The sequence below is a fragment of the Anolis carolinensis genome, chromosome 5, assembly GCF_035594765.1.
Source record: "Anolis carolinensis isolate JA03-04 chromosome 5, rAnoCar3.1.pri, whole genome shotgun sequence".
Classification (NCBI taxonomy): domain Eukaryota; kingdom Metazoa; phylum Chordata; class Lepidosauria; order Squamata; family Dactyloidae; genus Anolis; species Anolis carolinensis.
In genome coordinates, this window is record NC_085845.1 from 167,452,308 (window position 1) to 167,479,294 (window position 26,987).

The 26,987-nt window shown below is 41.9% G+C and overlaps 1 protein-coding gene across 1 annotated transcript in view; it reads left to right on the forward strand.

The window, feature by feature from the left end:
* The window catches only part of LOC100563079 (uncharacterized), a 34,038-nt gene that overhangs the window by 3,174 nt on the left and 3,877 nt on the right, over window positions 1-26,987 (forward strand). The window contains exons 4-16 of the mRNA XM_062982743.1: window positions 393-547; window positions 2,349-2,396; window positions 3,350-3,951; window positions 8,195-8,327; window positions 9,864-10,149; window positions 12,586-12,737; window positions 13,803-13,844; window positions 15,192-15,477; window positions 15,605-15,756; window positions 17,527-17,586; window positions 17,921-18,001; window positions 22,776-23,061; window positions 23,515-23,669. Coding sequence (XP_062838813.1) covers window positions 393-547; window positions 2,349-2,396; window positions 3,350-3,951; window positions 8,195-8,327; window positions 9,864-10,149; window positions 12,586-12,737; window positions 13,803-13,844; window positions 15,192-15,477; window positions 15,605-15,756; window positions 17,527-17,586; window positions 17,921-18,001; window positions 22,776-23,061; window positions 23,515-23,669 — 2,438 coding nt within the window. The remainder of the gene's footprint in view (window positions 1-392; window positions 548-2,348; window positions 2,397-3,349; window positions 3,952-8,194; window positions 8,328-9,863; window positions 10,150-12,585; window positions 12,738-13,802; window positions 13,845-15,191; window positions 15,478-15,604; window positions 15,757-17,526; window positions 17,587-17,920; window positions 18,002-22,775; window positions 23,062-23,514; window positions 23,670-26,987) is intronic.

Consider the following 26,987-nt stretch of genomic DNA (forward strand, 5'->3'; position numbering starts at 1 on the left):
CCCATTCTATACCTAATGCCCTTCTTTTCATTCCTACCCCAAAAGTCAATTCGATTTCTATCCCCACGGAACATACTCTGTGGTACAGGTTGGTCATTTTGGCTGCATAAGGAACCACAGGCAGAAGATGAGATCCCAGTTAGCAGAGACAGGGAATGTATAATTTGGTTTAACTGCATCTCTTATCAAACGTAGCCACTATAGCTAATGAGGAACGCTGGAAGGTAATGTTACTTACCCTATACTGTTATTGTATAAGATGCTCCAGAATAATGGATATTGGGCTGAGATGTCATCACACATGAATCATTGGTTTGTTTTAGCACTAATGTTGGTGGACTTTATATGTATCTTCTGGTCTGCATTCATGTAACGGCTGTTTTCCCTGGCAGGTGTGCTACCATCACTAGCATGGGGAGTGGGGAGACAATGTCCTTCAACTGTGCAGGGATGCAAGGACAGTATGTGACCATTACAATCCCTGGGAGAAATGAGTTCCTTTCCCTCTGTGAAGTTCAAGTGCTTGCACACCCATGGCTTCACATTGGTGAGTAATAGATCTGCATCCGAAATCATTGGATTTTTTTTATGTACAGCAGGACAAAATAGTTTTCATGCTATGTGGATGAGCCAAAACAGCAAATGTGACGGGTAGCTCCCCTATTATCTCTCCCCTATTATCTCTATGACCCAAGATCAACAAAGGTTATCCTAAAGCTTAGAGATATCTGGCCCTCCAAATATTGCTGGAATGTATCTTTCATTATTCTTGGCCAGCACAGTCAATGGGTTCTGCTGTCTGACAACATCTAGGACTATCTATGTTGCCTCTCACTGAACTACCTTGTATTTTTTCCAGAACTTTCAAATCACTATAGAAATCATGTGTTGTGTACACAACAGCAACATCAATGTTGGAAGATGCTTGTTTTATGCTCCTGTTGAAAATGATATTTTGTCTAATATTATAAAAGTGTGACTTGCTGGCACTACCATTAGAGATATGTGAAGTATAGTCTCTTGATTATGCCCAGGATTCTTGATCTTGCTCTATGACAAATGCACAGCCCTTTAGATGTTCTAAAATTAGTATCTTGATTTTTCTTTGAAAGTCTAAATAAGGAAAGGTAAGCATGTGCCATTAGGTTATCATATCTTAAGGGTATTACAGCTGAAATTATTTAAAAACAAAGCCTTGAATTTTTCCCAGTATAAGAGTTAAGCCACACTGAATGTGTATTATTGTGTATTATTGAGTCATCTGCCTCCCTTTAAAAAAATGTTTCCTTTCAGCTGTTTCATTATTAGGATTTTTAATATCAACAGCATGTTTTGAAAGGATATGTCAATGGAATACTGAATCTACTTAGAGGAATTGCCCAAGGTGCTGAATCTATTGGGACTAGTACAGTCAGTACTCCGTATCTGCAGGATTAACATACAATATTTAGATTTGATTATTTGAGGATTTGATTAATGTGGTCTCTCTAGGAATCTCTAGGTGCCCCAGTACAACCTTATGCTAAAGTTTCACTGACTCTGTACTATTCACCACTGCCTGGTGTACTTCAGCATTAGAGAAGGAAGAATACAGGATGTTTCTAAATTTCTGGCTAGAGATCTCTAGAGAGGCGCAATCTCAGGTTTAAAAAATACTGGGTTTTTTATTCGTGGTTTCCCCACTTTTCTAGAGGTTCTGTGAATGAGGGGTGCTGACTATGTTTACTGTTTTGGAAAGATTTCCTTTAAACTTCAGACTATAATCTTGAACAAGTGACATGGTTACTCTCGCAAAACAGACCTGTTAAATTAGATCATAACTGATTCAATACAGTGGATGTTTGCCTGAAAACTAGCCAATTCATGTTTTCTGGAATGCTTACAGCATTGACCAATGTGATCTCATTGCAACAAGCTCTGGATGCACTGAAATAGCTGACCCTGCACTCTTGACCATTGCCAAGCATACTTTGACATTAGACAATGAAGAGTGCAGGGTGCTTCTGAACATTTACTCAGACTGCATGCCACAAAAGCAGGTTAGGACAAAGTAGCTAGTCCTCCGGAGGTTTTTTCTTCCTAAATGAGGTTGGGATAATGGTGTGAAGGCTGGTTTGTAACCAGCCTTGCAATTCAAGTGCGGTTAATCATTAGTCCTCAGGGGAACCTTCCAGGGTAAAAGAAAGCTTCCCTTGTCTCCATTTCCAGGTTCGCCTATGAACTTCCCCCTTCATTCTCGGGGCAACAAGACTGCTGCTCCAGCCCTGAATGACATAGTTTTTATGTACAGTATATGAATCTTTCATCAAGAAGTGTTAGAATTTCAGACATTCTGTTTTGTTTTGCAGTTCACGATGGAGGACGGAGTCCCGTCAGAGACAGTGAAACAGATTTGGGTACATGCTTTTAAAATTACGCTTTCTATTGGTTTATGTGTCTTTTCAATCTCTACAAAGGTGACTTCCTCCTAGCTGTCAATCTTCCACAACATAACTACCAAAAACCTTCTGGCAGCTTGTAAACACTTGTGGTTTGGCTGCCTGCTTGTTTGTTTTTGTTGTTGTTGTTGGCATCCTCCTGATGAATTTGAGAGATGGTTGCATTTTCTTCCTCTCCCATAGTACTATAATCTGAAATGAAGTGAAGTAGTAGAAACGTCAAGTCAAAAGGAAATATGCTTATGGACTGTGCAGATAATCTGTGGATTTTGCTATGCATGATTGTGTGATGGCTGCCAAAGGGTATGGCTTGGATGTTATAATCATCATGCTGGCTGTGGGATTCCAGGAGGTTTAGTTTTAGAAAAGCTTAGATGCAGATTGATAATAGTGGATTAGGGTGGGAAAAGTAGCATTTGGGCTACATATGGATTTCAGTGCTGTTTTGGCAATGCTTGCTTATATTAATGTGGCTCATAGGCCAAATACAGCCCTTTGGCATTTTGTGTCCACAAATACTTCAATTCTCCATTTAAAAATGGCATTGTTCTGGGAAAGTTTTGCCCTTCCAATGACTCAGAAATTCTCAAGAACGTATGAGGGCACACCAAAATCCTCCCAGTCCTACCAGGAAACTGAGTTCAAAGCCCAAAAGTAGTTTTCACTCAGTTAACTCAGCAGTAGGAGATGGGAAGTCTTGCTTTTCCTAATAGCTTCAGATGAAAACAAACTGCTGCAGCTTCTTCTTGTTTGTTTGTCCTTCCTCATTTATAATGTTTGCCATCTTGACCTTACTGATATTGCTTGGCCACATGTGGGAAATGTTGGAGGATATAGTATGGCTTTTAATTAACAAATGGGCTAGATGTTAATTTGTTTGGTGAAGCATCTGACAATATTCTCTCTTCCAGGACTGCAAGGCCGAGTTCTGAGTTTTCTCAATCAATCAAAGAGCGGTTTTGTTGTTATTTCTCCAATGCAGTCTTTGAGTCTGATGGAGTTCACACTGTGTATGCGGGTCGTAGTTGGGGATTTGGGTGAACGCAAAGTGATTCTCTTCTCCTATCACTCTCAATATGATGAGTTGAGGATCTTCCGTGAAGCAAAAGGCCGCTTTGGCTTACACATGGGGGGTCAGAGTGTGGTGTTTGTTCTCCCTGATCTTAGCACTTTGGGGAGTCACATATGTGTGACCTGGGAATCTGAGTTGGGCCTCACGGCCTTTTGGATAGATGGAAAAAGAAGCATTCGGAAGGTGTACAAAGTGGGGCATGTTCTTCAATCAGGGGGCACGGCCATGCTGGGCCAGGATCAGGGGGTGAGAAGTATGTCTGAACAGAAAGAGTGGCGTTTTGTGGGAGAAATAACAGATCTCTACATGTGGGATTATGTACTCAAATCTCATGATGTGCAAGAAGTGTTCCAGGTTGGTCAGTTTCCACGAGGAAACATTTTTGATTGGAATACTTTATCCTACAAAATCACTGGAAGTGTGAAGGTATTACCTAAGGACTAATAATAACAGATGAGGATATGAGCATGAGCAAGTATGGGGGCATGTATTTGATCAATATTTTGCAAAGAAAACAAGCAAAGCAAGTTGTTGATGTACTGTCCAGGATGTGAAAACATAGCTCCCAAATGTCTTGTGCTTAGTCTATAATACTTCATTTTGTAGAGCAGTCATGTTTGCAGAGTGAAATTCCTTGTTTGATCAATTCATGCATTTTAAATAAAATAGACCAATGAACAATTCATTTGAACACTTATTTATATCAATTCTGCAAGTATTGTTTGGGATCAAAACCCCTTGATGACTGATTTCATTGCTTATATATATAGCAGGGCTGAAGAAATGTTCATCTTCCAGATGGAAAAAAATGATGGAATAACTGCACAATGCCTTCTAGCTGCCAGTATGGCATGTTCTGTCCAGAAACACCAAATACTTGATGTGGTCATAGAATCATAGGTCCTCAAGGTGTACTTAGTTCGGCTTGTCAATTTCAAAGCTCTACAGTGAAAGGCATCAGAAACTCCTTCCTCCCATCTTTCTATTGGAAATTTTCTGTGGCAGCTTTGAAAATAGCTGCAGTAACACTGAGGGCACAATTCAAAGTGTTGGTTGTGACTTAGGAAGCCCTACGTGACTCACATCCAACCTACTATCTATTCCCAGATGAGCCTCCCCAATCTCTACAATCTTCAGAAGAGTGCCTCTCTCAATCCCACTGCTTTCATCTGGGGTTAATGCAGGAGTGAGGCTTCTCAGAAGCTGCTCCTAGACTCAACCGTAAAAAGGATAGGAAGGCTCCTTCTTTGGTTTTTTTTTGGCAATGGATAAGGACCTTTCTATTCTTGCAAGCCTTTCTGAATTGATTGTTGACAAGAGAAAAACATTTTATGATACCGAACACACAGAGAGAAATAGAGAGGGAGGGAGAGAGAAATATTTTTGTAGGAAATGCAGTGGGATGTCATTCTTCTGGAATCTAATGATGTCCCCAAGCTTGCCAGCTGTCCCTTTGTTCTCAGCTTACTTCAATAGCCACAGGCTGAGTTCTTCTTTGCAAGGTCTACTGTAGTATGGTATCACCAATGTGATGTGTTTCCTCATCTGGTGGCTAATGATGTGAAACAGGAATGGAGAGGTTTGGAGGGCTTTGGGCTTTGGCGAACAGACATTGCTCTTACAGTGACTAGAACACATCTAAATCCTGAAAAGCCTGATGAGGGTCCAAGCCCTTCTTATATGTTAAAAGACACAATATTGATATGAAACTATAAACTGCAGTATATGATTTCTTGGTTCAACCTCTTTCTTCTCTGATTTGACAGGGATAGTCTCAATTCATCTTCTGTCACTATACCTTTTAATCTACAGTAGAGTGTCACTTATCCAACATAAACGTTCCAGCAGAACATTGAATATGTTGGATAATAAGGAGGGATTAAACGTCAAGTTCTGTTATGATTTTACAAATTTAGCCTCAAAACATAATGTTTTACAACAAATTGACAGTAAAGGCAGTTCAATACACAGTAACATTATGTAGTAATTATTGTCAAAAAACTTGCCATATTTGGTGCCCTCTGAGACTGATGCAATGTGCATTGGGCCTCTCCACACACCAGGCGCTTGCCAGGAGGAGCGAGATGCAGCCGGTGCAGGTTGGACGCTATGCCTGACAGGAAAAGTCTGCGCCCCTCCGGGTGGGTGCCCGGCACAGGGAGAAGCCCACTGCATGTTGATGTCTAGAAAAACTTCTCTAGGCAGCAACATGCAGTGGGCCTCTTGCCCGAGTAGAGAAGCCGCTGTTTGTTGCTGCCTAGAGAGGTTTCTCTAGGCAGCAATGCACAGTGGACCTCTCAGCCTTCCCAGAGAGCAAAGAAGCCTGCTGCATGTTATGACCCAGAGAGGTTTCCCTAGGCAGCAACGTGCAGTGGGCCTCTCGCCACTCCCAGCAAGTGGAGAAGCCCGCTACGTGTTGCTGCCTAGAGAAATTTCTCTAGGCAGCAACGCTCAGTGACCCTCTCTGCACTTGCTGGGAGGGGCGAGATGTGGCTGGTGCAAGTCGGATACCCTGACGGGAGAGGCCAGCTGTGCTGGAGAAACAGCGGAGCCGACTGCATCAAATAATCCAGAACGTCGGATAAGAGGAGGTTGGATAAACGGGACTCTACTTTACTTTCAAAGTATTCCAGTTTCTCTTTCCTTCTCTCTACTTTTACAGTCACTTTAATGACTGCAAACTGAGTTCAAAGTGAAAAAACAATTCACACTTCATTAAGTCAATAAGAAAGAAGAATGGAAGGGGCAAAACCTCCCAAGTAGACTCAGGCTAAATCAACTGCTGCAGATTGTTCTATCTTGTGTGTTGTTCCTCATTAATAAACTTTATGGTTCTGATCATACTGTGGTTTTTCTTGTGGCAACACATGCCTTGATTTTCATTTGTGAAATGGGAGTATCTGCAGTGTCTGCTATCAATTTCCTCTTTCAACTGACATAATAACAGAAGGCCTACATATCTTCTGGTTGTTCCCAAAGCCAGCTCCCTTCCAAAATAGTTTTTATCTCTTAGCTTTGAGTCAACATTATTCTAACAGTGTAATGGATAACTCAGGGAGCGATCTTTGAATCCTACTGTGACATAGATTCAACAGATATGGATAGATTTCTCCAAAGCAGGAGACCACAAACATATGGTTATCTTTGGTTAAATGAGATAAAACAAGTGGGATTAAGGGAGGCCCCTTCCAATGTCCTTTGTTTCAAAAGTGTATCCTTCTGTTCCTGTTGGGTTGGAAAATGAGTATGAAGAGTGTTTTGCATGCTTTTGAAATAGATATTAAGGGGTTAAACTGAATCAATAAGTGCTGCAGTGTCTCATACAGCAAATGGGTGAAAAGAAATCAGCAAACTAGCTTGCTAGAACTGCAGTTATTGGCTTAACCCAGGCCCCTTGTAAACCTGAAACCACATTTGCAGGAAACTTGCCTCCTTTTGGAGCTAGTTGTATGGTGATAGAGTTGCCAGGTGCCCCTTATTATAAGGGTGTCTCTTATGGGAGGGCTGGAAATAGAGACTTGCTGGCTACTCGCTGTCATACTTGGCATATTTATTTATTTACAGGATTTATATTCCACCCTTCTCATCCTGAAGGGGACTCAGGGAGGATTACAATGCACATATACATGGCAAACATTCAATGCTATTAGACATATGACATATAGACTGACACAGGAGCAATTTAACATTTTCCAGCTTCCGGCGTCATGAGGGTATGCTTGATTCCGGCCACGGGGGGAGGGGGGGGCTGTCGCTTCACTGACTTGTGACAGCAAGTCCTTGATGGTAGTACTTCCTTTCCGCACACTGCTGGCAATTTTATGGTGTTGTAAACTAGTTAAATTAGCCTCCCCACATAAAGTGGAACCTAACTTTTTTACTAGACAGATGCAATTGTCTTTCGAGCTGCTTAGGTCAACAGCGAGATGGCTATTAATGGTCAGGAGCTCAACTTGACCCGGGCTTCGATCTCATGACCTCTCGGTCAGCAGTGATTTATTGCAGCTGGCTACTAACCAGCTGCGCCACAGCTCGGCCATATAGCACAACCCAGGCAGAAGTTGACTGAACAGCAGAGAAGGGACAACATCTCAATTTGATAAGGAAATGCATAGTTTACACTTTCATTTCGTATTTAGATAGAGCACAACCTTATTAATATCTATTCTTTTATTATCAACTTCATGTGGCATTAATTTTATGGTTCTAATTCCTGAGGGGAATTTACATGTGCAACTATGCAGAAATAAATTTGTGGTTTAAACATTTGCAGTATACCATACTCTTTGACCTAGTCAGTTGAAAGCCTTGGAAATAAGAAACAATATGAGATTTCTGAAATGTTAGTTGATTTCTGAACACAACAAATGTTGGAATCCATCCAATGCCAGAGCGCTAGAGGAAGGGAGAAGAGGCTGAAGCAGAGGCATTACATGACACATTGGTTGTCCACATGTGTTCTCAATAAAGTAAATAAATTGTTCTACTTTCTTTCATTAAAGGACATAATTTGTGATCTCTTTTGGACTTTTTATCTTATTTGATCAGATTGTACAGAGTGATTTTGTAAGGACAACAGTAAATATTATTTGAGGGTATGTTTCATAACCTTATGTCTAAACAGATCTGATTGGATGTGTTAAGTACCCACTGGTATTTATTAACCTTTCATCAAATACTGCAGGGGCACTTGAGATTTTCCTGGGCCTTAACTGCCATTTTAGATATCATTCAAAAAAGGCCATTTCCACAAAGAACCATGAGACATTTTCTCTCTCTGATTTTGGCCACCCTGACAGCATTGTCTGCCTCCAAAGGTATGTCTCTGAGACTAGCTGCAATTGCCTGCTTTGTTTCCTTTTCCTTAAATCCAGAAACAAAACCTTGAAACTGTGTACTTTTTATATGCCCAATCCCTTTTTATCCATAGTGGTTGATGCTTGTATCATTTCCTCATTTGTATGGTCATTATGTGTTTTACTGTATGATGTGTTTTAACTGCTTATTTTATTTGATTGTTGTATCATTGTTTCTCAGTTATAGATATTGGCTTTAATTTGTTATATTTTGCTTCTGTTTTGGGCTTGGCCCCATGTTAGCCGCCCTGAGTCCCTTTGGGGAGGTGGTAGCGGGATAGAAAAATAAAGCATTATTATTATTTATTATTTCATATCTGTGCATGTTTAGGATTTTGTTGCACAAAAGAGGCAACCTGGGATTAATGTAGGACTATTATCTTTGTTGACAGGTTTAAACAGTGTCTGGTTTTTCTTGGGGGCAAATGGGTGCTGAATTTGGCGGGGTGAGAAGCTGAAGTATAAGGAGTAATTGCAGTCATTGGATTCACTGAGAATAAGTTTAAAAGGTGGCTAGCGGTTTTTTTGGGGGGGGAGGGGAGAATAAGTGGGTGGCAATTTTGGCTGGTGAAAGACAGAAGGGAGAAGCTGAAGTAGAAAGATGGCTCTGAGTCTGCAAGATCTGAGTAGGATGGTTGGTGATAGGATAATTCACAGTGTTGCCATAAGTAGAAGTTGATGGCAGTTAAGAACAAACAACATTGGGCAGAACCAGATTTAGTTAGACTTAGATTGAATCCATTGAGAGTGATGGGGTTTAAATTGTGATGACCTCTCAATAATTTAAATTCTATTTATTTAATAGATCTCATCAGACCCTTGGACGTAAACAGTTATACCACCATTATTCCATTTTAACTGCCATCCTATGAAATCCTGGAATTTGCAGTTTGATGAAATACTAGAGCTCTTTGGCTGAGGACTCTAAATGCTTTCTCTAAATTTCAGAGCATAGGATATTGTGCTGATACAATCTGAGATATCAGTGGGAATGATTTCTTTCCCATGCCCCAGCCAGACTCACTCTTGCAGCACTCATTGAGATGGTCATCGTCGTAAAGCACCCATTGTTTATCTTGGTCTAACCCCATTGTGTTCATTTGGGCCATTGTGTCCATTAAGCCCATTATGGATTGCAAAACTACATTCCTTTCCAATCACGCCCTTCTTAGGGGAGGATTTTTGACCAATCAGGAGCTGGCGCAGGAGTCTTGAATAACTGTCAAAATGTAATAAATATGTGTTCACCACTGTGATATTTCAGTTCTTTAGGGTGCTTTCTCCACTGACATTCTTTTTGGCCACTGAGAATAAAATTCTGATTTTGCCATCAACCCATCCCTGTTCTCATTTGGTCTTCTGGGAATCTAGACATGCCAGGCTCCAAACCCACATATCTTGTGGAAGCTGAAATTACATAAAAATGTGGGCAGGTTTTGCTTCTAAGCAGATTTATGCACCGCTGAAGTAAAAGATAAACCTTTTCTTTCCTTTCAGCCAACAATGTGGCCCTTTCAGGAGAAGTCTACCAATCCAGCACATATAATCCCATTGGAATTGCTAGGAATGCTATTGATGGTTCTTTGGAAGGTGATTTTTCAAATGGTTCCTGCACCCACACAAACAATGAAAATAACCCATGGTGGGTAGTAGATCTACTGGCAGAATATGATGTATTCTGGGTCAGTATTACTAATCGAAAAGATTGTTGTTCACATCGGATAATTGGAACTGAAATCCGGGTTGGGAATTCCATAGAGAATGGAGGCACCAGAAATCCCAGGTACTGTATATTGAACAGCTGTTTTTCAGGGCTTTACATGATAAAGACACAGGAATGAAAACAGATTACAAGGAATCCAGGCAAAGGTCGAACAGTCTGAGCCGCAGAAACAGTGGCATGACTTGTGACTGATAAAAGTTCTTAAACTGCTTAATTAAGGCTGCATTTTTCTAAAAATAGTTCTCTTTTTTAAAAAGATTTTAAAATAGTTTGATGGAAACCACAGCAATGAATGTAAACGTATATTGAAATTATATTTCACCCCAAGGTGATGTACGTTAAATAGTTGGATCTTGTAACGACTGCTGAATGCTAGATGGCTGCTGCTAGCTGACTGTGGCTGGATCTACACTACTATATAATGCAGTTTCAGAATGCAGATTAACTGCCTTGAATTGGAGCATGTGAGTTTCCACTGCCACATAATGCAATGATCCTGCAGTCTCAGAAATGTGGGCAATTAGATCAGACTGAGCCTGGCCTAATCCATTGCTCACACTGCAAACAGACCTTCCACCACATCACTGTCAACAAGCAGTTCTCTCCCAGGGTGCTTCCCGACAGCTACAAAACTTGTGCCCAAGTGGGTTTAAATAACCTGCTACTGCATGGGTTCTTATCCCCACTCACCCACCCCGGACTTTCCTGGTGGAGTGGCTACATGCAATTCCATGACAAACCAGGATGGCATGAAACCCCAAATTTAGCTCCTAAAACTTACTTAAAAGGTCCCTGGCTGCCATAAAGGTTCTCCTCGCATCCTCCTGGCATGAGAAAATGACATGCTAGGAGACGGGAGGGGTGAGGAGGAAAATCCATGAGCCCATGATGTGCGGGATGGCAGTGGAGACTCACCCCTGGGACTATGGAAGCAGTCTCGGGTATGAGTCTCCACAGATCCAATACCCCATTAGACCTAGCCCTTTCAGGAAGGGTCTAACGGGATATCTAATTATAAACCTTATTTTGTTCAGAATTAATTTGTTTTTACCCGAAGCATCATTTGGACACTTCCAGTAAAAACCAAGACAGGTCTCAGTTTTTGGGCCTGTCTGGATAGACCAGGCATGGGCAAACTAAAGCTTGGGCACTTACCTTGGGCCCTTCTCATTTTCCCTGTCCTCTTGGCATAAGGACACGGTGGCCTGCTGCATCTGTATGCCAAAATAATGGGGGAGGAAGGCACATAGCAACTGAGAGCCCCCTGGATTGCTCTCAGCCACCGTGTATCTCACCCTCCTCCTGGCATCAGGATGATGCAAGTGACCCCATCCTTATGCCGGGAGGACAGCTGAGGGCCCTCCAGAGCAAATGCAGTTGCTGCATGTTTTGCCCTCCTCCCGGTATAATGCTAAGACAACAACCCTAGGATCAGGGGAGGAGGATGGGAAGGAGGATCGGGGCAGTTGCTACATATCCCGTCCTCCTTCCAGCATAAGGATGGGGTGAGCAGCCCTGTTCTTATGCTGGGAGGACAACCTGAGGATGACCCAGGCCCTGCCCTGCCCCCTCCTGGCTCCGTCCTTTCCCAGGCTCCCCCAGTGTGTGCCCAGGCCCTCCCGGCCCTCTCGGCCAGGCCCACAATGCGGCCCCAAGGCAAAAAAAGTTTGTCCATGCATGAGATACACCCTTGGATGCCTCTGGTAAAAACTGAAACAGGTCTCAGTTTTTAGGCCTGTCTGGATGGGCCCCCAGGGAACTTGCTGGCACTGTTACATTTCTATTGATGTCATTTTCGGTGCCAAGTCATGTTTGGAAATGTGACATTGGGAGATCACTGCTTGCTTGTGGTGATATATTGGTGGTGGCCCCAATGCATTGTCAGACTGTACCTATGGATAGCCAAAGAGCTCTGGGGATGCTTCCAGGCTGTATTGGAAAAGCTCCAGTGCCCTTTACATCAGATCTTTCCAGTAGGTGAAGATGATCCTGATATGACCATTGCTTTAAAAACTATGCTGTGAACAAAATGGAAGAGTGCTCTGAACAAAGAGTAGATGTCAAATTTGAATCAGAGACCTGTTAATTTAATGCTGTAGCATCATCATAATAAAGCACTTTGTTTAACATTCCTTTCTTTTTCAAGCAACAGAGGCTGTGGATGAGGGGTGGGGTTGAAATAGTTTGAGAGTTTGCTTTGATCGGCTTACTTCCAGGCTAAATTTATTTTCTGATTTCTTGACATGACCATTTAAATGGAGTATAGAGAAATGAAGTTTTAAATGAAGCATAAAGGAAATATACAATACTCTTAATACTATTCCACCCAAGGTTATTCAAAAAGGAATCAAAGAAGTAGTAGTTAGAATCCAGAATTAATTTGCATCACTGTCTTCCTTCTCCCAACCTAGTTCACTTTTGGTAAAACGCAGTATCAGATAATCATAGGAGTTCTCTAACAGTAACATAATATCTTATAAATGGTTTATTTTCAAGATGTGCTACAATCAACTTTTTGGCCCCAGGGGATACACAAAGATTTGACTGTGAAGGTTTTCGAGGACAGTTTGTGACTGTTAACCAACCAATGGGAGGAATGCTCACACTTTGTGAAGTTCAGGTATTTGGTCAGCAGAGGGAGGTACCCAGTAAGTAAACAAAAATCTGTCTTCTTTTTTGTCACACACCAAAAATACAGGAAGGAAATCCATTATTCAGACTCAGGTTTCAGTCCTAGTTACATGCAACTAGAACCAAGTTATTTAGGATGCAGCAAATATCCCCCTCTGAAATTCTTAATAACAGTCAATAATTCTTCCGCCAAAGAGAAAATCAGATATCATATTCCCAACTTGCTTCCTCAGCCTCTGCTTCATAGAGGTTTCCATCATCATCATCATGGGTAAAAATCGGGTGTATAGAAATGAGTATGGGGCTGAATTTGCTACAGTCAAAATGTTGTCAGCTCTCTGACTATGTATCCAACAAAGAATGAAATTGCAATGCACATCAGATTGGTTCTAGCTCACTAAACCATACTCGCCCTGCCCTAACTTTCTAGATCTGCATGGAAGGGTGTAAATGTAAATAATCACCTTCTTGTAGAGATCAATTCCAATAAAAATAAAGAGAAAGAAAGATCTCTATGGGGAAAGTAAATTCACCCCCAACAATAGATATAATTTGGTGCTCATGGCAGGGCTTTGGGACTAGCAATCACATTATACCATCCCACCCCCAATTACAGAGAGTGCAGCTGTTTTCTATCTTTGTATGACACCCCCAAACAAGCTCTCTGATATAACTGCCTTGCTCTATCGAAGGGCAGGGTAACCTTGACTCCATCAAGTGCTATTAGGTGGGTATAAATCCTGTAAGTGGTGGCACCCCACTTACTGTATGATTTCCCCAAGGAGATTTTCTTCGTAACCATCTATTTCCATACAGGAAGAAGACATTTCAGTTGTTTAGACATTCTAACAGATAGTACTAAGTAGATTTAAATTGCAACCTTATCTGCTCTCCTGAATGTGCATTTAGCATTTTGTTTTTATTGGGACCTATACTTTGTCACTTCATTGTTGTTTACCATGCTGGCTTGATAAATTCATTTAACTGGTTCAAATAAAAAATTCAGATTATTTTAAATGAGTTATGTGACTGTTGATGGAAACCTAGTTAAATCTTTGCTTTTTAATCATTTTTTTTATCAGTTGAATTTGAATCTGACGAAGGAGAACATTTCCAGATGTCTGGTAACTATACTGTGATTTATATTACTGGGCAACGGGGAATACCATTGGTGATGTAGTCTTAACACAAAGAAATTAGCACAGGATTAAGTGTGAGCATAATTCGAACAAGCCAAGTACAGTAGAGTCTCACTTATCCAACATAAAGGGGCCGGCAGAATGTTGGATAAGCGAATATGTTGGATAATAAGGAGGCATTAAGGAAAAGCCTATTAAACATCAAATTAGGTTATGATTTTACAAATTAAACACCAAAACATCATGTTATACAACAAATCTGACAGAAAAAGTAGTTCAATACGCAGTAATGTTATGCTGTAATTACTGTATTTACGAATTTAGCAACAAAATATCATGATGTATTGAAAACATTGACTACAAAAATGCGTTAGATAATCCAGAACGTTGGATAAGCGAGTGTTGGATAAGTGAGACTCTACTGTATATGTGAGTTTCCTTCGGTCTGGTAAAAATTGTGCAGGTGTTTTCTTAGCTATCCTGTTGGAAATATCTGGGGCTGACATTTGTTTAAAAATTGAATGGGCTTTGCCCTTTCTTCTCATATATTTTGTGATATATTTCAAAGTGGATTTGAGTGAATAATTGGAACAAATCATAAGCAACCAGCTTAACCAGTATACAATCTTGGCAATTAGAGCCCTCAATAGCACAGCAGGTTAAACTGCTGATCTGCTGAACTTGCTGACCAAAAGGTTGGTGGTTTGAATCTGGGGAGTGGGGTGAGTTCCTGCTGTTAGCCCCAGCTTCTGGCAACCTAACAGTTCGAAAACATGCAAATCAGGCAATCAGGCTGAAACAATAAGTATCTTGGCCAGATTCTAGATTATACACCATGGGTACCATCTCAATAATTCTACATTGGAGAAACTTTCCCTCCCCGTCTTTTGCTCAGCATCAATTCCCCATCCTTTATTCACTATCATTTCTTTTTACAGTTCTGCGACACTCCCTCCCCAGCATGTCACCCTCCTTGCCAGTGGTTGTTTACAGCTACGCAGGGCAATCTTTTTTCACTCCCTTACCATTTATCCAAAATGAACCAATAGGCACTTGTCAACTAGAAATGTTGGGCACAAGTGATGGTTGTGGGATGGTGGTGGTAGAATTTAACTTGAGGCTTCAATCTGCAAAACGTAATGCTTTGCCATTGAAGTATGATACATCTCCTCTGACAAAGTCTGACAGTAGATCTGCAGTACAATAGCACAATGTATAGTAAATAAATTGATTCAAGTCCACTCTATGTAATAGCCTTACTGTATGAATTGGCTTTCTTGTTCAGTGGTTTAAACATAAGGGGGTGGGGCTCTTTTCTGTCCTTTCTTATAGTCCCGAATGTGGCTCCTAAGGGGAAGGTGTTCCAATCCAGCACCTATAATGCACTTGGAGACCCAGAGAATGCTATTGATGGCTCTATAACTGTTGACTATATGCGTGGACACTGCAGCCACACGGAGCTAGAAGTTCAACCATGGTGGACAGTGGACTTGACAGCAAAGTTTCAAGTGTCCAGAGTTAGCATCACAAATCGAGGAGACTGCTGTGCAGAACGGTTAAATGGGGCACAAATTCTTATTGGGAATTCCCCAGAAAAGGGAGGGATCACAAATCCAAGGTATGGCATAAATGGGGGATTAGTCAAGAGATCATATTTGAATTTTTTTCCTGCCTTCTGTCTTTCCTGGACATGATTTTCAGTCCAGGAAAGAACTCTAACAAATATGAGTTGGTTTCCATTCCAGGTGTGCTACAATCAGATCACTGGGACAAGGGAAAACAGCTGTATTTGACTGTGGAGAAATGCAAGGGCAGTATGTAACTGTGACCATCCCAGGTGTACGGATGCTCACGCTGTGTGAAGTCCAAGTGTTTGGCACAAAGGTCATATCCTCTGGTAAGTTAAAGAGGTTTCCTCACCATCTTACAGTTTGTGGAAATGCGGACTGATGCTGTCTTCGAATGAATACGGATTGCTGTGGTATGATATGCATGCACTGGAGGAGCCCTGATGGTAGAGCTTAGGGAAACTCTCAATGCAAGCAGAATGGCATAAATCCAGACCTTCCATTACAGCAGTACTTTGGAGGGCATCCATAAGAGATGGAATTTTTATTTTTTGGAACTGCTGTTTTACTCCTCATGCTTGTTCATTACATAAATCTTAATCATTGCACCATCAAGGGATTTTTTTTTCGTGTCAGGAGTGACTTGAGAAACTGCAAGTCGCTTCTGGTGTGAGAGAATTGGCCGTCTACAAGGACATTGCGCAAGGGATGCCCAGTTATTTTGATGTTTTACCATCCTTGTGGGAGGCTTCTCTCATGTCCGTGCATGGGGAGCTACAGCTGTCAGAGGGAGCTCATCTGCTCTCCCCAGATTCAAACAGGCAACCTTCAGGTCAGCAACCCAACCATCAAGGGATGATATAGATGCACAGAAAGTCCTCACAGATCCCATGCTGCAAAACAATGTTTTCCAGTAATAAATGAAGAAGAAATCAAGAAATGAGCATATGTGTGTGGGTTAGCCCTCTGACCAACCCTCTATAAATCTACAACTTCTATAGAAAAAATCCAAAAATTGAAGAGCCTGACATTTACTGGAACGACTGGCCATTCTGGAAGAGCTCTCAGTATCTTTAAGAACTGTAAAAATGTAAAAATGGCTGCATGAAAGATGGGAAAACTGTGCTAGTAAACCTTTGCCTGGCCTCATAGATTTGCTAAAGACACAGGGTTTCTGCCTTAATAAAGTTGGCATCTGTAGGTTATTCATTCTAGGACAGCGTTTCTCAATCTCTGGGTTGGGACCTCTGGGGGGGCCATGAGGGGCGTTCAGAGGGGTCGCCAAAGACCAGTATTTTCTGTTGGGAAGTTTGGCCCAATTCGCTCATTGGTATGGTTCAAGGGGCTCTTTGATTGTAGGTGAACTATAAATCCCAGCAACTACAACTCCCAAATGTCAAGATCTATTTTCCCCAAACTCCACCAGTATTTAAATTTGGGCATATTGAATATTTGGTCCAGATCCATCATTGCTTGGGTCCACAGTGCTCTCTGGATCTAGGTGAACTACAACTCCCAAACTCAAGGTCAATGCCCACCAAACCCAGTATTTCCTGTTGGTCATGGGAGTTCTGTGTACCAAGTTTGGTTCAATTCCATCATTCTGAAGGCTTTTCGGTTGTAGGTGTACTATAAATCTCAGCAACTACAACTCCTAAATGACAAAATCACCCCGCCCAACTCCACCAGTATTCAAATCTGAGTGTATCTGGTATTTATGCCAAATTTGGTCTAGTGAATGAAAATACATCCTGCACATCAGATACTTATATTACAATTCATAACAATAGCAAAATGAGTTCTGAAGTAGCAATGAAAACAATTTTATGGTTAGGGGTCACCACAACATGAGGAACTGTATTAAGGGGCTGCAGCATTAGCAAGGCTGAGAATCACTATTCTAGAATATGCTTCTGCATTCCTCCATTTCCCCATGTCCATTATTCAGTGATATTGCTGTGGACTAATGCCTCTTCTTAGGCTTTGGTAATACTGACCACATCACAGCTTGTCCTGTTCAGTTAGATTTTGGCAAGGTTCAGACATTGTTCATTGGAAAAACTTTACAGCGTGGCTTTTTATGTCTATCTTTTGTCTAGAAGGCTTGGACACTGCTAATGAGACAGAAGACATGTCTGGAAGAAAAGAAGAAGCAGAAGGTCAGTATACATGGTCCTCAGAATCCTAGTTTTAAACTTAATACGATATACTAGAGGTCACCAGCTAAACCTGATTCAGGTATTCGGGTAAATTTGGGTATTGGTGAGGGACTGGCTTGAGTGTGTGTGTATATATTTTTTGTTCTTTTTTTGTTTTGAATTTCTTTTGAAGGGAGGGGGTTGTGGGGCGGGGAGGTTCAGGGGTTCCCAAATGGACCCCAAGGGCCATTGCTTCCCCATTCTGTCATATAGCTCAGAATCATTGATATCCTAGTAAATTGATTTAGAAGTTTGAAATCATTGTAATATTTTCCTCTTTCTTCTTTAATAACAGTTATTTCAGCAATTGCAAAATGGACGAAACCAAGAGAACTGCCAAACCTATGGGAAGACCATCATAATTCTTCTTTAGTTGGTAAACCAACCCTTCTGATACTGTGGTCATAGGAGACTAGATAACATATAATCTGAATCCTCTTAACTTATTCTGTCTAAACTCTAAAGTAAGCCCATTGAATCAATTGCCACATGGAGATTTAACACAAATGTAAATCCCAGTCTATTCTGATTTGGACTTATAATAGGATTAAAGCCTAAAATATATTTCTGATGGAAATAATAATTCACATAGGACTCATTTATACCTACCAAATATTCTGTGGCCAAGTCTAGTTCTGGAAATGGCTACAACACTCTAAAAACTCCATTTACAATTGATTGTATGATAATTATGTATTATGTAATTTACTACTGTGATTGGTCAGTTGAGTGAGGGAAAGGATTTAGTATATCTTTCATATAATGAAGTAGGATTTTACCTCCTAAGCACACCTAACCCAATCCTGAGATAGCAAGATTGTCATAAAATCCCCTGAATCTACAAAATAGCCGTAGATTCTCTCATGCCCATTATAGTTAGACCCATTGCAGAGAATGGTTGTTTGCATTCACCTGACTTCTAACTGAACAAAAGAAAAAGTCTGTCTTTCTCACAAGATAAATATGGACAATCATTTGTCATATGCTGTTTTTCTTCATAGGCAGGTAGCGGTCCATAATCATAGCCTTTCTAATGTGGAGAATTTTATTATTACGGCCTTTATTTGATTTCTTCTGCACTACGTGTGATTATATGCTACCATTATTATGTTTATTTGTGCCCCACCTTCTCTCTCCATACGGAGACTCAAAGTGGCTCACAGTTAAGAGTATTACAATACAACTTAAAATATACAATATTCAAATATTAAAATAGTATTAAACATCATGGGGCCGGGCTGTGGCACAGGCTGGTGAGCAGCCAGCTGCAATCAATTACTCTGACCATGAGGTCATGAGTTCGAGGCCAGCCCGTGGCAGGGTGAGCACCCGACAATTAAAAATAAAAAATAGCCTCTGCTCGTTGCTGACCTAGCAACCCGAAAGATAGTTGCATCTATCAAGTAGGAATTTAAGGTACCACTTATAAAGTGGGGAGGCTAATTTAACTAATTTACAACTCCATAAAAATATATCATCCAGCTGACGTTGGAATGAGGAAGTGCCATCACAGTGGATGATGAAGCAGCTGCTCCCCCCCCCCCCCCCCCCGTGGCCGGAATCGAACATCCCCTCAGGAGAAGGTTAAATTGCCTCTGCGTCTGTCTCTGTCTCGGTTCTATGTGTATATGGGCATTGAGCGTTTGCCTTATATGTATACAATGTGATTTGCCCTGAGTCCCCCTGAGAAGGGCGGAATATAAATACTGTAAATAATACATCGTTAATATTAAAAGAATTCAAGTTAAAACCATAAAAACATATAAAACTACAGCACCCCTTGACTTAAACACTTTAATCTTTAAACACCTGTCTGAATAAAAAGGTTTTAGTCTGCCACTGGAAGGACAGCAGGGAAGGGGCCATTCTGGCTCCCCTGGGCAGGGAGTTGAGTCAAGGGGCAGCCACCGAGAAGGCCCTCTCTCTCTCGTTCCTACCAACAGAGCTTGAGATGGAGGTGGGACCGAGAGAAGGGCTTCTCATGAAGATCTCAGGGCCCAGGAAGGTTCGTACAAGGGGATGCAATCAGCCCAATAGCCTGGACCTGAACCATCTAGGGCTTTAAAGGTCATAACCCAGAAACAGACCTGCACCCAGTGTAGCTGCTTCAACGGGGGGTTGTCTGCTCCCTGTTGCCAGCTCCAGTGAGCAACCTAGCTGCAGCTCTTTGGACCAGCTGAAGTATCCAAGCACTCTTCAGAGGCATCCCCACATGGAGCGTGTTACAGTAATCCAGATGGGATGAAATTAAGCTGTGTACCACCATGGCCAGATGTAGTTTCTCAAGGAACGGGTGCAGTTGGTGCACAAGTTTTAATTGTTCAAAGGCTCTCCTGGCCACCTCTGACACCTGAGCCTCCAGGAGGACTCAAAACTGCGGACCTGTGTCTTCAGGGGGAGTGTAACCCCATCCAGCACACGCTGGATCCCTATTCCTTGATCTGCCTTCCAACTGACCAGGAGCAGCCCTGTTTTGTCTGGATCAAGTTTCAATTTGTTTGCCCTCATCCAGCCCATTACTGATGAAAGGCACTGGTTTAGGTTCAGGACAGCTTCCTTGGCTGTAGTAGAGTGTAGTAAAGCTGGGCGTCATCTGCATATAGGTGGCACCAAACTCCAAAACTCTGAATGACCTCTCCCAGCAGTTTCATGTATATGTTAAACAGCTTGGGGGACAAAATGGAACCCTGAGAACCACAAGGATAATGGCCAAGGAGTCCCCCAGCACCATCTTCTGGGTATGGCCCTCCAGGAAGGATTGGAACCATTGGTCAATGGTATTGAAAGCCACTGAAAGGTCCAGGAGAACTGGGAAACACTCCCCCTGTCTAGCTCTCTGAGGAGGTCATCCATCAAGGTGACCAAAAGCTGTCTCTGTTCCATAGCCAGGCCTGAAACCAGGTTAAAATGGATCTAGATAATCTGTATTATCCAGGAATCCCTGGAGTTGGGAGGCCACCATACGCTCCAAAACCTTACTCAGAAAGGAGAGGTTGGACACTGGATGATAATTATTCTTTATAGAGGGGTTCAGAGATGGCTTTTTAAATATAGGCTCCACAACTTCATCCTTTAGGCAAAGGCAAAGTTCCACCACCTTCACCCAGTCTGCATGCTCACTTCTGACCTCTTTGATCAGCCAGAAAGGGCAAGGATCTAAAATACATGTGGTAGCTCTCACCTCTCCAAGGATCCTGTCCACATCTTCAGGCTGCACAAATTGAAAGGTATCCATTAACACCGGACAAGCAGGAGCCAAAGTTACATCTATTGGAACTGTATCAATAACAGCATCTAAGTCAGAACGGATCTGAGCGACTTTATCTGCAAAGTATTGTGCAAATTCACAGTGAGATCCTCAATGGTCAGGGATTTCTCCTTATTTATTTATTTCGTGTCAAAAGCATTGGTACAGAAAATACATTTCAAATAATGGAAATAAAAAAGAAAAGAAATCACAAGCAACTAAATAGTTTTGGACCAAAAGCGGGCAACAGCAACCGCATTGTCTGTAGCTTTAAACAACTCCTCCTCCGTACATGAGGCAGGGCATTGTGGGCAAGCATACATATGCTGAATTGTTTGTTCAGCTCCACAGTCACACAAGGTGGAGGATTCCTCCAGGCAGTGCCACCTTGCCAAGTTGTCTTTAGATCTGCCCACTCCACTTCTGAGTCTGTTCAGGGACTTTCAAGTTGCCCATTCTTGGTTTGCCCCTGGAAGAAGACCCTCTTGGGGGGCCATCCAGTTAGAATTGCCAGGTTTAGCTGCCCAGAGGGACACCCTTGCTGTTGCTGGAGGAACCTCAAGAGGAGTGGTGGTTCTCATGAAGCCCTTCCTTGATTTGAGTCTGGTGGGAGGAGGGTGATAGCCATGCAGTGGGTGGCTTTCACAATGTTCAACCTTTTTTCTCTCACTGTTAGCAGCAACTTCCCGTCGCACGTCAGGAGGGGCAATGCCAGCTAACTTGTAGAGTTTATCAGCAGGTGTAGGTTTAAGGCATCCCGTGATGATTCTGCATGTTTCATTCAGTGCTATGTCCACCTGCTTTGCATGGGCAGACTTGTGCCAAACAGGACAGGCATACTCTGCAGTTGAGAAAGACAAGGCCAGGGCTGATGTTCTTATTATTTGTGGGTCTGCTCCCCATGCGCTTAAGGGATTTCTCCTTAAGGACCAGTATGTAATGGTCCTCTGACTACTCGCAACAGCTCAGCAGGACGGTTCCTTGCAGATACAATGGTAGCAGAAGGAACGATTTCTCTACTGCCTCCATTGCCATCGAGTAGGCTTTCAAATATGCTCTAGCCCATGCTTGGTCAGATTCACTTCGAGTTCTCCACATGGGCACTTTATATGACTTAAGAAATAAATATTTTACTGTACTCTTTTAATGCTTATTTCTAACTAAAGTACATGTTCCTCTACTGCCTTTCTCCTTTCTGGTTGTTATTTTCAGGATTGGAAACATTTTGGAGCCAGGAACTTGTCAAGATAGCATATATAGTTCTAAAAGGCATAATATACATTGATACCATGTAACAATAACTACAGTTTATTATGGTGAATTGTTAGCTGTATTTACTAAATAATAGAAATTATTTTGGATCTGATTTATGCTTTCTGATTACTTTATATAACATATGTTAACACTGTCATTGTTGCCAGAAAAAATAGTACAGTAGAGTCTCACTTATCCAACACTCGCTGATCCAACATTTTGGATTATCCAACACATTTCTGTAGTCAATATTTTCAATACATCGTGATATTTTGGTGCTAAATTCGTAAATACAGTAATTACTACATAGCATTACTGCATATTGAACTATTTTTTCTGTCAAATTTGTTGTATAACATGATGTTTTGGTGCTTAATTTGTAAAATCATAACCTAATTTGATGTTTAATAGGCTTTTCCTTAATGCCTCCTTATTATCCAACATATTCACTTATCCAACATTCTGCCGGCCCGTTTAGTTGGATAAGTGAGACTCTACTGTATATTTGTGCATGCCATTCAAACAGAATGTGGGAATACATTTTCGGTGTTGGAAATTTTCCAGTGTTTTCTAGAAGTTTGAATACAGAGTCACTCTAACGTTTTCTCCCTATTTCCATAATATTCCTCTCTGTTACCCATTCCTATAGTCCGCAATGTGGCCATTAATGGACAGGCATCCCAGTCCAGCTCTTACAATTCCTTATCATCCCCTGCACATGCCATCGATGGGTCTACAGCTTCCAATTATTTACTTGCGCAGTGTACCCACACAAGTAAAGAGAGCAATCCATGGTGGATGGTGGACCTGAGGGCAAGATTTCGAGTGCTCAGTATTGTTGTCACTAACAGAGGAGATTGCTGTGAGGAGCGGATACGAGGTGCTGAAATCCGAATCGGAGATTCAAAAGATAGAGGAGGCACTGCAAATCCCAGGTACCGCTAGCCTGTTCACGATTTGCAAGATAAATTATGGGATGGGAAGCAATATGAATCTAGCTAATACCTTCTAGATTCCCATTATTCGTGTTTGGTATACATGGGTTGCTAACATGCCAACTTTCATGGAGTAAATCTGCACTATGGAGTCAAAGCCATACAATGTCACTTCAGTTGTCATGGCATCTTTGTATGGAATCATGGGATTTATAGAATGCTTCTCCCAATGCCAGCAGAGCATCTTAAGAAATGACATTTCGCTGGGTTGCATGTGATAGAACCACAGAAGTTAAAATTTCAGATTACTACTGTTATATTGAATAGATACAGTAATTACTTTAGTAGCCTCATGTTGCAATCATTTTCACAAGGTTAGGGGATTCTTGAGAAATCATACCATTTTCATATGTCACTGCAACACTAATCAATATAATTTGGTTTGTTTTCAAGGTGTGCCATAATTACCTCACTGGGTTTGGGTGAAACTGGCAAATATGAGTGTGATGAAATGTCTGGACAATATGTGACTATCACCATTCCACAAAGAAACAGTTATCTCTCCTTGTGTGAAGTACAAGTCTATGGTCAGCGGATAATTCCCCCAGGTATGTATATAAGTTGACACTGGGAAAAACTCTCTAAATATTTTTGATTTTGTAAAGGGAGAAACACTGGTTCAAGACAATAAGGTTTAAGATGATATTATTCATCAACATCGTGCTTTCTCTTAATAATAGCACTCAAAGCAACTTAACAAATTTAATGTATATACAGGCCGTCACCAAATTACAAACATCTGACTTACAAATGACTCATAGTTAAGAATGGGTGTTAGACAACAGCAAGTGAGATCCAGATATTTTGAGTTTTGTTGACTAAAATTTTTAGACATACACATGAGCATATAACGTAAAACAAACAGAGCTTAAAATGTAGCGGATTGATGATGATAAATGGAAGCTCTTACGTGTGCGTTAACATTGCCATCTGTCGCACCTCAGATTAGTTTCACCTTGCTGAACACACCAGGCTGTACACAGGTTGAAATCTTTTGTAGTTTATTAGGAAATAGGAAATAAATAGTTCTTAAAAAGCAAAAGTAAAGATCCAAAAGATTGTTGCAAAACCAAGGCTGTAAAGAATAATCCAAGAAAACAGTAGGCATAAAACAAGGTTCCATTAATACATGACATAATCCCATGAACTTGAATACACAAAGCTGCAAGATAATCTAAGAGAGCAAGAGCTGCTTCTAACTTAAACGAGACATTGCTTTTGACAAAGATTTCTCTCTCAGCACACCCTTTAATATTCCCTGCATAGCATGAATGCATTTCTTTGGCCTCTGACCTCTTTCTTGTTTGCTATTCTAACACTCCTGCGAACCCTAAATTCCAAATGGCCAGCTTTATCCAGAGATTCCGTTTCACCAAGGCCAGACAGCTCATTAGCAGCAGCCTCTGTCTATATGCTATCTAACTGGGAGCTGTCCTCCCTTTGCACCTGGCTAGCTTCGGTATCATATCCAGTATCATCAACACCATTCCCTGCCTTGGGAATTCCTCCCACCACTAGAGTTTACCATGATAAATAGTCATGGCGATAATTAAGGATCACATTTATGTCTTCTAATTTCTTTAATTGGAGCCCCCGGTGGCTCAGTGGGTTAAACCGCTGAGCTGCTGAACTTAGAATCATAGAATCATAGAATCATAGAATAGTAGAGTTGGAAGAGACCTCAAGGGCCATCTAGTCCAACCCCCCGCTAAGAAGCAGGAAATCGCATTCAAAGCACCCCCGACAGATGGCCATCCAGCCTCTGCTTAAAAGCTTCCAAAGAAGGTGCCTCCACCACATTCCGGGGGAGAGAGTTCCACTGCCGAACAGCCCTCACAGTGAGGAAGTTCTTCCTGATGTTCAGGTGGAATCTCCTTTCCTGTAGTTTGAAGCCATTGTTCCGTGTCCTAGTCTGCAGGGCAGCAGAAAATAAGCTTGCTCCCTCCTCCCTATGACTTCCCCTCACATATTTGTACATGGCTATCATGTCTCCTCTCAGCCTTCTCTTCTGCAGGCTAAACATGCCCAGCTCTTTAAGCCTCTCCTCATAGGGCTTGTTCTCCAGACCCTTAATCATTTTAGTTGCCCTCCTCTGGACGCTTTCCAGCTTGTCAGCATCTCCCTTCATCTGCGGTGCCCAAAACTGGACACAGTATTCCAGGTGTGGTCTGACCAAGGCAGAATAGAGGGGGAGCATGACTTCCCTGGATCTAGACGTTATTCCCCTATTGATGCAGGCCAAAATCCCATTGGCTTTTTTAGCTGCCGCATCACATTGTAGGCTCATGTTTAACTTGTTGTCCACGAGGACTCCAAGATCTTTTTCGCACACACTGCTGTCAAGCCAGGCGTCCCCCATTCTGTATCTTTGATTTCCATTTTTTCTGCCGAAGTGAAGTATTTTGCATTTGTCCCTGTTGAACTTCATTTTGTTAGTTTCGGCCCATCTCTCTAGTCTGTCAAGATCGTTTTGAATTCTGCTCCTGTCTTCTGGAGTGTTAGCTATCCCTCCCAGTTTGGTGTCATCTGCAAACTTGATGATCGTGCCTTCTAACCCTTCGTCTAAGTCGTTAATAAAGATGTTGAACAGAACCGGGCCCAGGACGGAGCCCTGCGGCACTCCACTTGTCACTTCTTTCCATGATGAAGACGACGCATTGGTGAGCACCCTTTGGGTTCGTTCGCTTAGCCAATTACAGATCCACCTAACCGTAGTTTTGTCTAGCCCACATTTTACTAGTTTGTTTGCCAGAAGGTCGTGGGGGACTTTGTCGAAGGCCTTACTGAAATCTAGATATGCTACATCCACGGCATTCCCTGTATCGACCCAACTCGTAACTCTATCGAAAAAAGAGATCAGATTAGTCTGGCATGACTTGTTTTTGGTAAATCCGTGTTGACTATTAGCAATGACCGCATTTGTTTCTAAGTGTTTGCAGACCACTTCCTTAATGATCTTTTCCAGAATCTTGCCTGGTATTGATGTGAGGCTGACCGGACGGTAATTGTTTGGGTCGTTCTTTTTTCCCTTCTTGAAGATAGGGACCACATTCGCCCTCCTCCAATCTGCTGGGACTTCTCCTGTTCTCCAAGAACTCTCGAAGATAATTGCCAGTGGTTCTGAAATAACTTCCGCTAGTTCCTTCAGTACTCTTGGGTGTAGCTGATCTGGCCCTGGGGACTTGAATTCGTTTAGAGTGGCCAGGTGCAAACCAAAAGGTTGCCAAGTTTGAATCCAGGGAGTGGGGTGAGCTCCGGCTATTAGCCCCAGCTTCTGCCAGCCTAGCAGTATGAAAATATGCAAATGTGAGTAGATCAATAGGTACCGCCACAGCGGGAAGGTAACGGTGCTCCATGTAGTCATGCTGGCTACAAGACCTTGGAGGTGTCTATGGACAACGCCAGCTCTTCGGCTTAGAAATGGCGATGAGCACCAACTCCCAGAGTCGGATACGACTGCAGTTAATGTTAGGGGAGAACCTTTACCTTTACCTAATTTCCTTAACATTGAATATACTATTATTTTAGCACCAAACAATGTGGGAATAGGGTTGTTGTATGTTTTCCGGGCTGTATGGCCATCTATGGCAGGCATCCTCAGAGGTTGTGAGGTATGGAGAAACTAAGCAAGGAGAAACTACCTCACAACCTCTGAGAATGCCTGCCATAGATGCGGGTGAAACGTCAGTAGAGAATACTTCTGGAACATGGCCATACAGCCCGGAAAACATATAACAACCCTGTGATCCCAGCCATGAAAGCCTTCGACAACATAATGTGGGAATACTTTATCCATGTTGGTAATATTCATATGCTTTTCAGAAGATTGAATACAGTGCTAAAGGTTTCTCTCTGTTCCTCTAATA